We start from the raw sequence: 12,041 nt of genomic DNA on the forward strand, positions 1-12,041 counted from the left end.
TGTCTACGTACTTTGCCTGACTTACAGTCCTTGTCCACCCTCGTTGCCGGTCTCTTTAGATTCCTATTGTTGCTAATTGCACTTGTTAGAACTGAGCTGAGGTCCAAAGGACAAAGGAATTCAAAGGTGTGGGGGAGACGGTGGATATCTTTAGGCACTTTTTCAGGCTCTTCCGAAACGCCTCTTGCCTATCAGGACCCACTAAAAACCCGGAGTCTGCGGTTGCCTAGAAACACCCCCCGCTATTCCCATTGCCTTAACCTTCCGCCTTCGATTAACCAGAGGGTATTTCCGGTTCCGGCTGTGAGCCGGAGAAGACATGGCGACGTCTTCGTCGGCTGCTGCTGGGGAGGAGGACTGGTAACTTTGGGGCATGGGCTTTGGCTGACCGCCTGGATCCGGTCCGGGGGACTAGCGGCGGCCGCGGACGGTCCGTATGGCGGGCATGTGGGGCGGAGCGAGGGATGAGGGCTGGCAGAGACACTGACATCGTTCCCGGAGAGAGCTGGACTGGGGAGCGGGTGGGTGGAGGGGCGCTAATCTACGCGAGAAGCGACCGTATTTGCGGTGACCAGGCCAGGTCGAGCCGCGCCTTATCTGGTTCGATCTCCTCCGGCCTCATCCATTCCATTATCTCTTCTCGAAGTGGATTTGCTCAGGGTCCCGGGGATGCCTGCTCATAGGTCGCCCCACCTCCCTTTTAACCTCCCAGAACCGGTGTCCTCCAGCTCTCGCCCCCTTTTTTTCGGCCAAGGTTTTCCTCCACCTTCTCCCTCCCTGACAGCACTGAGGATTATTGTGTGAATAAAACCTTACACCTCACAAAATGCTCTCTTAGTCTTTCTCTCAAGCATTCTTAACAGGAGATCAGAATCTGGAAGGACTCTGGGGGAAAAAAGATAAAAGTGGGCTCACTCCACATTTTATTAGCTGTGTGATGCTGACCAGGCCACCTACCTTCTATGCGTCAGTGTCCTCCGCTGTGAAAAAGTGGGTGTGGCATCTGCCTCATAGAATAATTGAGAGGATCACGATGTGTTTTTAACATACATCAGCCTCCTTTTCATGAACTCTGAGATGTAGGCATCTGAGAAGACTAGATGAAGACTGACAGGTACAATGATTTCCCAAACGGTACATAGTTGTGGCAAGGAATCCAGCTTGTCTGATTCCAAATCTTACATCCTTAGTGCTAGGAAATTCTACAATCTCTCCTCCTCTTTTTTTTTTTTTTTTTTTTTTGTCACCACCATTCATTCCATCCCACACCTACGTCAAGGCCCAAGTCACAACTAGGCTGGGTGAAGTGCTGAAGGGTCTCTTACTGGAGGCTACACCTTAGTGTTGCATGGATTCAGGAAGCCCAGCCCCTGCTGGCCTTTATTGAGACCATCTAGACTCATGGTTTTCAACCTGTTCAGGGGAACATTAAGATTCTGAGGGGAGGACAGCAGTGATGGCACAACTAGCCTGTGGTGTTGAGACATTAAAAAAAAGTTTTTAAGAACCACTAATATATAGGTCATGCTAAGAATAGTGCTGCTCTTGGTGAAGAGGGAACAATATACCTATAAGAAAGCAAACCAAAGCCCCGGCCAGTTGGCTCGGATAGAGTGTTGGCCAGGCGTGTGGACATCCCAGGTTCGATTCCTAGTCAGGGCACACAAGAGAAGTAATCATCTGCTTCTCTCCCCTTTATCTCCCTCTTCTTCCCACAGCCAGTGGCTCAGTTGGAGCAGGCGTTGAGATCCTTGTTTGGTCAGGTGCTAAAAATAGTTGAGTTGATTTGAGCATCATCACCCAGACCAGTTGCCGGGTAGATCCTTATTGGGCACATGCAGGTGTCTGTCTCGTTATCTCACCTCCTCAGTTAAATAAGAAAGAAGAAAATCAAACCAAGCATGTGTCTTTCTATGTATTATCTGGGTATAGCCAGGGATTTAAGCCACACTCATCTTCAGTGTCATTACAACTGCTGTTTATGTGATTAAAAATATGTGTCCTCTGCTTTAAGTCAGGATCCTGACCTGGACAGGTTGATGTAGATCGGCTGTACAACAGGGCACAAATATGTTGAATATGAACTACATCCTTCTTTCCTAATAAGGAAAAAGGTTATATACAAATGGAAAAAGAGGACATAGACAAGCTACGATGGCCAAGATGCTGTTAGCTTCCTTATGTAAACAAATCCCTTTCATCTTCACACTAACCCTAGAAAGTAGATGGTATTATTTATATATGTTAGGGCAGTGGTCAGCAAACCGTGGCTCACAAGCCACATGTGGCTCTTTGGCCCCTTGAGTGTGGCTTTTCCACAAAATATCATGTGTGGGCACTACCTTGATAAGAAATGTACCTACCTATATAGTTTAAGTTTAAAAATTTGGCTCTCAAAAGAAATTCTAATCATTGTACTGTTGATATTTGGCTCTGTTGACTAATGAGTTTGCTGACCACTGCTTAGGGTAATTCAGACTTACAGAAGTAAGTAACTACTCAGATCACATTGCTGCTAATGACTCCAAGTGTGATGGCTCTTCCACTACAACACAGCTTTTATACCACCTTGGTCTGTTCAGGTTGGTATCTCCTTTGAGAAGGTTTAGGGTGACTGGTGTTGGTAGTATAGATACTGGGATCCACTTAAACAATAGTGTAGGGAAAGTCCACAGTGGTATTAGTAACCTTTATGTTAATCAGTGAACATTGTATTTCTGGGTCAGAGAGGTGGCCACTAAGGAACAAGCAGTAATGCAATGAAACAAATAGGAAGTCAGAAAACCAGTTTGTCATCTGAGTTCTGCCTCTGTTAAGCCTTGAGTTTTGAGCTAGTCATTTCACCTTCTTGGGAATTTGTTTCCTCATCTATTGGCAGAAATGATCTCTAAAACTCTATCTCTCTAGGGTCCTTCCCTCTGAAATCGAGGTATTAGAATCTATCTATCTGGATGAACTACAGGTGGTTAAAGGAAATGGCAGGTATGTATTCAGCTAGAGGTGGGCATGAGTCCCCTTAGAAATGAGAGCATTCCATGCATAATCTGTGAGTCTTAATTCAGAAATAACAGTTCTCTCATGTAGATAAAGACTATTCCTTTCATTCTCCTCTCACCCAAAAAAAAGTGAGCGCAGTGTTTACTTCCTCTGTCCGCTTTCCTGTTTCAGCCCCATCCTCCCCACTCTGCAGCCCCTGCCCAGTCACATCCCAGGTCTCCATCCACTTGCAGATCTTCCCCATGGGAGGTCAACATCACCCTGTACCCTGCAACTGCAGAAGACCAGGATTCACAGTATGTCTGCTTCACTCTGGTGCTTCAGATCCCAGCACAGGTGAGGCCTCTATCTATGGAGCAAAGGGAGGCAGGGAAGGAAGGGGACAAGTCCTGGGGTGGAGTGCTTTAGCAGTAACTTGTGGCTTTCTCCTAGTATCCCAATGAGGTGCCACATATCTCTATTCGTAACCCCCGAGGACTCTCAGATGAACAGATCCACAAGTAAGTGGGGCTGGTCAGAGCAGGGAAAGCTTGGGATAGAGCTCAATCTGGTGAGGGAAGGGGGCAGGCCCAATGTTTGCCTTCTCTCTCCAGGATCTCACAAGCGCTGAGTCAAGTGGCCAAAGCTGGACTGGGTACTGCCATGCTCTATGAACTCATTGAGGTAAGAGGTGTTCTAGCCTGGGGAGATGTAGCAGTTTCCCTTCAAGCTATAGCAGTTTCTATCAAGGGAAACCATGGTCTTAGAATCATGAATATAGCTGTATTCATTCATTTAGTCTTTGTTTAAGGTAAGGTCTAAATCTGGAAAGATAAGACTCTTCTGTTTCAAAAAAATCTCCCAACAAGACAAACAGTTCTGTAGCTTTCCCAAATTGCCTCTTCCAGCATCTTGATAGAAAATTACTTTTCCTCTTTAACTTACATATTTCTTGCTTCAGTTTCAGTGCATTTCTTATCTCTTGGCACTGGCGACTGAAAGTAGCAAGAGATGGATCCTGCCCGGAAGGTCTTTGCCATGAACAAACATTTGAAGGCTAGTCTGCCATTAGAACTTACTAGAAAATTCATGGTTCTTTACTGAGTTCCTATCCTAGAGACAGAAACAACCCACACGAAACACCTAGAACCACAAGTTAATACAACAGGTCACTTTCACTGTTTGAGATTAAAAACACACAAGTAGTCTTGTTTTCTTCTACTCTGAGTGCTTTAGAAAAATGTTTGGAAAAGAAAAGAGGTGGATGGTCTGATTCCAGAGAGAGTGTGTATAGACCACTAGAGTGCTCCTGAGACAGGCCTCCACAGTATAGCCTTGAACTTTGTGGAATTCCAGAGTGTTAGCTATTGAAATAACAGTGCAAATGTGTATTTGATAGCTCAACTTGATGCCTTTTTTTTGTTTGTTTGTTTTTTGTATTTTTCTGAAGCTGGAAACTGGGAGAGACAGTCAGACAGACTCCCGCATGCGCCCGACCGGGATCCATCAGGGGGCATCGCTCTGTTGTGACCAGAGCCACTCTAGCGCCTGGGGCAGAGGCCAAGGAGCCATCCCCAGCGCCTGGGCCATCTTTGCTCCAATGGAGCCTTGGCTGCGGGAGGGGAAGAGAGAGGCAGAGAGGAAGGAGAGGGGGAGGGGTGGAGAAGCAGATGGGCGCTTCTCCTGTGTGCCCTAGCCGGGAATCGAACCTGGGACTTCTGCACGCCAGGCTGACGCTCTACCACTGAGCCAACCGGCCAGGGCCAACTTGATGCCTTTTGAATTTTCTGTTCCTTTGGGCCGTCCATGCCTTGATTTTCTTTGTGAAAGCCTACTCCAGGACAAACTCACTGGGGCAGTGATGTTCAGAGGGGTTAACTAAGAAAGGCCTTCCAGAAGTTGTTTTAATTGAACATTTTTTTCTCTCTCTAAGGTGTATTATTTTCATCCTCAAGAGCTATTAAAGGTGACTAAATGAGTGGGAGGACAATTAAACTGGGTTTTGAAACAGAGCAGATTTGGGGGAAGGGTGGGGACTTAGAGCAGGATGATTCCCAGCAGAGGGAGCATCACCAGACAGAAATGTGTGAACACAAACTAATAGACTGGCTTGGGGGAGACAATCCAGCCAATCACTCCTGGGTGTACTAGACAGGTTTTGCTCACAGTTCTTCCTGCTGCCTCCCTGTTTGAACCGTGTCTTCTCTCCTCTCAGAAGGGGAAGGAAATTCTCACAGACAACAACATCCCACATGGCCAGTGTGTCATCTGCCTCTACGGTTTCCAGGTGGGTCTCTGGGGACCTGGGGTCTGCTTGGGATGGGCAGTGGAAAGCTCGTGAGAAAGCCGCGATGCAGTGCCCGACATCCGTCCTCTCTCCAGGAGAACGAGGCTTTTACCAAAACACCGTGTTATCACTACTTCCACTGCCACTGCCTTGCCCGGTACATCCAGCACATGGAGCACGAGCTGCAGGCCCAAGGGGAGGGGCAGGAACAGGAACGGCAGCACGCCGCAACCAAACAGGTCAGCCTGCGGCCCAGCTCGTCTTTGACACCACCGACTCATAGCCTTTGTCTCCCTCCACTCTAGGGGCTCTTCACCTCCTTATAGTCATAGACACCTTTGAGATTCATGAACATTCTAGAAAAAGGGCATCCTGTATACAAGTATTCACACTGGATGTCATTTCAGAGGGTCCCAGACCTCTAGCCAGACAACTCCTGCTCTGTCCCCTCACTGTTGAACAGGCATGCCTGTGCCCTTCCGTCCCAGCCCTTGGCAGATGAGGCTGGCTAACTGGGTTGGGCAGCTGACCGTCACCCTGGGTTGTAAAGTATGGGTGTGATTTTCTCCTCTCTTTTTAGGAAGCTGTTGGTGTACAGTGTCCAGTGTGCAGAGAGCCCCTTGTGTACGATCTTGCCTCACTGAAAGCAGCCCCCGAACCCCTACAGCCCATGGTAAGGGAACTTTTTTTTTTTTTGTATTTTTCTGAAGTGAGAAGCAGCGAGACAGACTCCTGCATGTGTCTGACCAGGATCCACCCAGCAAGCCCACTAGGAGGTGATGCTCTGCCCATCTGGGGTGTTGCTCCGTTGCAACCAGAGCCATTCTAGTGCCTGAGATGGAGGCCATGGAGCCATCCTCAGTGCCTGGGCCAACTTTGCTCCAACGGAGCCTTGGCTGTGGGAGGGGAAGAAAGAGATAACAGAGACAGAAGCATAGAGAGAGACAGAGAGAAAGGAGAGGGGGAGGGGTGGAGAAGCAGATGGGCGCTTCTCCTGTGTGCTCTGGCTGGGAATTGAACCTGGGATTTCCACATGCCAAGCTGATGCTCTACCACTGAGCCAACTGGCCAGGGCCAAGAACTCCCTTCTAATCTGAGCCAGGATTAATGTCATTCTCCAAGGGGGGAGGAACGGCATCTTGTTTGCCTTGAATGGGCACTGGAATTGGGCTCAACTGGGATCTCTGCAAAGCACAGCCCCCACTGGGAGCCCAAGGTTTCATTCAGGAGCCCAGCTCTGAGGGATAACAAGGACCTTGTACAGATCTCCTGAGCCAGTCCTGGAGAAGCAGGACCTTAGGTCTATCTTCTGTTTATTCTTTCCTCCCTGTCAATCTACTCCCTTCCCTCCAGGAGCTGTACCGGCCCAGTGCAGAGATCTTGCGCCAGCAGGAAGAGCTCAAGCGGCTCTACCAGAGGCAGCAGGAGAAGGGGGGCATCATTGACCTCGAGGCTGAGCGCAACCGGTACTTTATCAGCCTCCAGCAGGTGAGGCAAGGGTTTCCGACTCCTTCCCTAACAACACCAACCTTTCTTCCAACACCCTTCTGCCTTGGCCCTAGGGTGAGCTTTGTTCTTGGCCTCGGGAGGTGATAGGCTGATGGTGGTCAGTACATTTAGGGGGCGAGAGGCCTGTAGTTCCCTGCTTCGAGAAGCTGACTCTCCTTCACTGCATCTGCTCACCTCTTCCAGCCCCCCGTTTCTTCGGAACCCGAGTCAGCTATAGATGCCTCCAGAGGGTCCCAACCACCCAGTGCCCTGGCCACAGAACTGCCCACTTCATCACCTGCCCAACCTACCCAGGCAGTTCCTCTGCCTGTGGCCACCCAGTGCACATGCGAGAAGATTCCAGGGACTGGGCCAAATCAGCAAAGGTTGGGTGAGACCCAGAAAGCTATCCTAGATCCACGCCGGGCCTGTCGAGGCTCCTGGAGACAGCCTGAACGGAGGCACCTAAAGGGAGGGGAGTGCCATGCCCCCAAAGGTACCAGTGATGCCCAGGGACAGCCATCTCCTGAGGGGCCCCCCAAGGAGCCGATGGACCTAAAACCAGAAGAACCCCATAGCCAAGGGGTTGAAGGCCCTTCCCAAGAGAATGGGCCTGGCAACTGGCCGGGTCCCCCGCCCCGCAGGAGTCGGGACTGTGCTCGCTGGGAGCGCTCCAAGAGTCGGACACCAGGTTCTTCCTACCCCCGCCTGCCTCGGGGGCGGGGAGCCTACCCACCTGGTCCTCGAAGGGAGCCCTTGAGCCTGGAATCTGAGGATGGTTCCTAGTAGTACTGTGGGGGGCAGGGAAGTGGGGGGTATGAGGGGGGCAATAAAGAGATACGGCCTTGTTTGGCTTTCTTTGTTCAGTAGCATCAGGTCTGTGCAGTATGGCTGTTTTCTAAATTCCTAGCAAGGCTGGAGTGTAGCGGAGTAGTCCTGACTTTGCCCTGAGATTAGGGTCTAGGTAAAGGGTCTGACACCTTGGCTACTGGAGTGGATTTCAGGGAGACTAGCAGATACCAACACTTAAGCAAACTCTGCAGGAACCACCCTGCCCCATAACCCGTTGTGTATATACCCATATTTTATACATACATACATATATACATACATGTATTTTGGAATGCCTTAAGGTGGAGGACTGTACTTTTCTGTTTATTATAGTGTCTTCTTTTTCTCCTCTGTCTTAGGCTGGGTCCCTAACACTAGTATATGTGTTAGGGATGCTTGATACCCCTGTAGGCATCTATCTGTGATTATAGCCCCTGCTTTTTCCTCAAGTACCAACACAGGGAGGTCAGAGAACACAGTTGTGCAGCAAGTATTTATTGAGCCCTTCCAGGAGAGCTAAGCATGGCCTGGACATCACCTCAGGGACTTGGCATTCTGGATTGCCCCTGTAGGATCATTTTTATACAGCATGAAGTAGCCCTGCACCTGGGCAGGACTGATCTCAGTTGTAGCTTGAAGGACACATTCTGCAAAGGACTCCGCCAAAGAAGGTGCTTGCCCTGGATAGAACCTCTGGAACATCTGGGTCAGCTGCCAGTGTGAGCAGTAGCCCACATACTCTTTCAGGTCTACACGCCCTGGACGTATCAGGGCAGGGTCCAGTCTAAGAGGAGAAGTCACCAAAGCAGTTACGGGCAGTAGGACACTGGTACTCCCAAAGTGATGCTCCCCTCTGAACATCCTGACCTCCCCAAGGTGCTGAGTTGATAAGAGTCTGACCTCCCAGTCTCAGAGTACCTCACCCCTTCCTACCTGTCAACGTGGTTGGTAGTCATGAACACAATGCGGGCCTCAGTGGAAGCCACACCATCCAAGGCATTAAGCAGTCCACTGAAGGTGAGACGACCTAGACCTTGGTACTTGACTGGGTCTAGAGGAAGGCAGAGAGAATGCAGCATGGGTGGTCAGAGCCTTACTTAAAATTAGTCCCGTCCATTCCCTACCACATTCCCCTACTGATCTACCACTTCTGACTCCTACTGCTGACCCAGGCATTGTCTGTCAGCCCTCTGGATCTGCAGTACTATTCCTCACGTAGAACCCAGGCATTGTCCGTCAGCCCTCTGGATCTGCAGTACTATTCCTCACTTAGAACCCAGGCATTGTCCGTCAGCCCTCTGGATCTGCAGTACTATTCCTCACTTAGAAACGCCCCTTCCCTGAACTCCCTCACTTACTCTGCACATCCAGGTCTCGACTGAGAAAGGCAGCATCTATGTCCTCTAAGAGCACCAGGCTCTGCTGTGGAGCCACACTCAGCAGGTGGTTGAGCCGGTCATCAGAGAGGCTGGAGTCTGTGAGACTCAGCAGGCAGATGCTGTGCTCCAGCTCTCCAGCCAGGGCTGTGCTATGAAAGACAGGAGGACAGGTGGTCGCCAATCTGGGGATTTGTCCTTGGACCCAACTGCTCGTTCCTCACTATACTAGGTGTGTCTCAGGCCTATCGCTCCCACTGTCCCACCCTACCGTTTTACATGCCTTATGTTTATCCTGGTTCCTGTTCCCCGTATTTATTTCTCTCCAATCCCATCAACCCAGTTTTTCTCCAGTTTGAGGGTTAAGAGAATTGTTGACTACTCACATAAAACTACTCTTTCCACAACCAGGAGGCCCGTAAAGGAGGTAGCCACGTCTGTAGGGAATACCTGGAAATACAGCCAGGATGATTATCGAGACCTTGAGTCAGTCGGGCAGTCTGCCCCAGATATCCACATTCATTTCCAATCTTGTTCCCTGGGGGCCCAAGGACCTTGGTATTGTTAGAAATCATCCCTGAAGGCAATTGTTCTTTCCCCTTCACCTCTGGAAATTGGACTAGAGCTTTTCCACCCCATCTGGTAGCCTGTTTCCTCCTGCTCTAACACCACATCAAATACAGCCTGGCCAAGACCCCAGCTGCTTCTCACCTCTGTCAATGTACCATTTGGGGTTATCAATGAATTCCCGGATGTCTCTGACAATTCGTTCAGCCAGACCCTGTTCCAGAACCACAGAATTCAGCGGCCGGCGGCGGCGTGGATATCCAAAGGAGCGCCATTCAGAGCCCATGGCTGTGTACATCACTGTCTTCCCTTCTTCCTGCTGCAAGGCTAGCTCTCGAGCTGGAAAGGAAGAGATGAGACAAAGCCAATATTCCTCTCTGCCATGCAACTAAAGCAGAGCTGTGCCAAAACAGCATACCCCAACCCCTCGCTCCCATGGGCTCAGATCCTCCAAGCTTCTCTTCCTCTGATGTCAAATGCCCGCATCTCTGCAACTCCCCATAGAGCCTGTCTGTGTCATCATCCCTCACCTTCCTCCAGGATGTTGAAGAAAACCTTGCGGTCAGTGCCCAGAGCTGTGAAGGTGACAGATTCCCAAGGAGTACCCGTCTGCAGGTCTATCATCTGCATCTCTCTGTTTCGTTCTACTCGGATCCATTTCCCCTGATACCTAAATAAGAATGGTCAAAATGGGGTGAAAGGATGGGTCAAACCCAGCTCCCCTCATTGTCGTTTTCTACTCTCAGAGCCCTTCCTGGCTCCCAACCTTACCAGATAAAGTGGTTTCCGGGGCTGGGGACAAATTCAAACTTAGTGGAAATGCGGCCACTCTCATGCTGAAGGTATGAGGTCTCGACACTGAGGTGCTGAGTACGGGTACTGTGGTGGGTGAGCCAGCTAAGCAACCAGGCATAGCTCCTGTCTCGAGCAGGGACTTCCAGTGTGATCATGTAATGACGCCGGAATGCCACCAGGCCCAGCTGGGCACCCTTCCGGGCCAGGGCCAGGGCTGTGCCCACACCCACAAGCCCAAATCCAGCCCCAAAGTAGGGATTGTCCTTTAGGGCCAGAACAAAGTCTGAGAGGACCATCTTGAAAGGGAAACACTGAACCTTACAGACCCCGAGGCATTTTCAAAACCTGGGGATGGGGAACAGTGGAAATGAGAAAAAACACAAGATTAGTTTAGAAACTGGACTCTTCAAACTCTCCTCCCCAATCGCTCCCTCTTGCAGAAGCTGGGAGCAGGAAAGACAGGTTAGCAATGTTGTGCTTCAATATCCTCTGTTTGTGTGGTGGCCCTGGTGTTGGATACTAGGGCTGAGACTCCAGGCCCCTTGACCCAATTTGCCCTTCATTAAACTGTTCATACTTAAGTATCCTGCCAGAGGACTGTGATTGGAGGTTCTTTAATCTTAACACAATGTAACTGGCTTCACAACAGGATAAGTGATGGACAGGATTTTTTGAGGTCCTTAGGGCCACCTGAGATAGGAAGGGGCCCACTGGCTGGAGTTAGGAAGGGATGGAGCCATTCTCTCACTGACCTGTCAGTAACCACCATGCCTTGTTACCATGAGTAATGTCCGTCATGAATCTTCTCCTTTACATGCTCAACTCCTAATGTTCTATTTAGCCCTTTAATACCTCCCACCTGTCTCTTTAAAATTAATTTTAGTTCTTGAAATGGCATGGGGGCGGGGGAGGGGAGTCTCCATCTACTGCTTCACCAAAGTGCTACACAGGAATTCAGGTCTTTCTTCATAAAGATAAGCTTCAATCCTATTTTTCTCCCTACTCCAAAATCTCGCAATAGACCCGATTTCGGTAAAAACTCCTCTGCCTGGTAGCCCTCACCTTTCATGGCTTAACTCCTAAAACTCCCTGTTGAACAAATATGCAAACCACCTCCAATCTCCTGGCTCTCGCAGTTCTCTCGACTTGAAAACCCATTCCAATTTATTCTCTCCAACTGAGGTCCTGCCCATTTGCTTCTTCTTCCGTGTAGATTTTTCATACTTCTCTGTGATAAAACGTGACCAAGTCTAATTCTAGAATGTAAGATCCCGAGGGGTTGGAAGCCAATTTGTTTCTAGTACGCCTCCCCCGCCCCCTGCCACTTTGCACCTGGCACGCGGGGCGAACTGACAACAGTGACCTCCGCTCAGGCTGAGTTGGATCCAGACAGAATTCCAAAATACCTATGCATCGAAGGCCACTAACACAGCCCTTCCCTCTCCGGGACCTCGTCAGACGCCCAGAAGCCAGCCCACTCCCGAACCACCTCCACACTAAAGTTCGCGCTCCGGCGACATGGTTAGGAATAACCAGTCACCCCATCCCCTTACCGCCATGGCTCTCTGGCCCTCCCTCTCAATGGTTCCACCCCCCCGCACTGGGGGGAAGCGCTGCTCGGCCCCGCCCCCGAGATCTTTCATCTACTTCCCGCCACGCCCAGCAAAAAGGCCCTGCCACTCTGCTCCACAACTCTCGATGGTACTCCTAGGGCTTCGTGA

The 12,041-nt window shown here is 50.1% G+C and overlaps 2 protein-coding genes across 6 annotated transcripts; one reads left to right on the forward strand and one right to left on the reverse strand.

Moving 5' to 3' along the window:
• The first annotated feature begins 299 nt into the window (after positions 1-299).
• Positions 300-7,596, forward strand: RNF25 (ring finger protein 25). Of its 3 annotated transcripts, none has more exons than XM_066281110.1 (11): positions 300-360; positions 2,908-2,982; positions 3,231-3,333; positions 3,430-3,497; positions 3,591-3,660; positions 4,910-4,942; positions 5,192-5,263; positions 5,359-5,502; positions 5,844-5,936; positions 6,617-6,751; positions 6,956-7,596. In XM_066281110.1, the coding sequence occupies exons 1-11, from the start codon at positions 320-322 to the stop codon at positions 7,535-7,537; spliced, it is 1,416 nt and encodes a 471-aa protein (XP_066137207.1). In that variant the 5' UTR covers positions 300-319; the 3' UTR covers positions 7,538-7,596. The 3 variants fall into 3 exon arrangements, with proteins under 3 accessions (XP_066137207.1, XP_066137209.1, XP_066137208.1); XM_066281111.1 differs by lacking the exon at positions 300-360 and adding an exon at positions 445-1,114; XM_066281112.1 differs by lacking the exon at positions 4,910-4,942 and having other exon boundaries at positions 6,956-7,595.
• Positions 7,597-8,061: 465 nt separating this feature from the next.
• Positions 8,062-11,943, reverse strand: BCS1L (BCS1 homolog, ubiquinol-cytochrome c reductase complex chaperone). 3 transcript variants are annotated; one of them, XM_066232603.1, is made up of 8 exons: positions 11,874-11,943; positions 10,297-10,665; positions 10,056-10,195; positions 9,670-9,864; positions 9,345-9,408; positions 8,941-9,110; positions 8,516-8,633; positions 8,062-8,366 (listed from the first exon to the last, which is right to left on the reverse strand). In XM_066232603.1, the coding sequence occupies exons 2-8, from the start codon at positions 10,614-10,616 to the stop codon at positions 8,117-8,119; spliced, it is 1,257 nt and encodes a 418-aa protein (XP_066088700.1). In that variant the 5' UTR covers positions 10,617-10,665; positions 11,874-11,943; the 3' UTR covers positions 8,062-8,116. The 3 variants fall into 3 exon arrangements, with proteins under 3 accessions (XP_066088700.1, XP_066088701.1, XP_066088703.1); XM_066232604.1 differs by lacking the exon at positions 11,874-11,943 and adding an exon at positions 11,653-11,844; XM_066232606.1 differs by lacking the exon at positions 10,297-10,665 and having other exon boundaries at positions 11,874-11,930.
• Between the last annotated feature and the right edge of the window lie 98 nt (positions 11,944-12,041).

The sequence above is a fragment of the Saccopteryx bilineata genome, chromosome 5 (assembly GCF_036850765.1).
Source record: "Saccopteryx bilineata isolate mSacBil1 chromosome 5, mSacBil1_pri_phased_curated, whole genome shotgun sequence".
Taxonomy (NCBI): Eukaryota; Metazoa; Chordata; class Mammalia; order Chiroptera; family Emballonuridae; genus Saccopteryx; species Saccopteryx bilineata.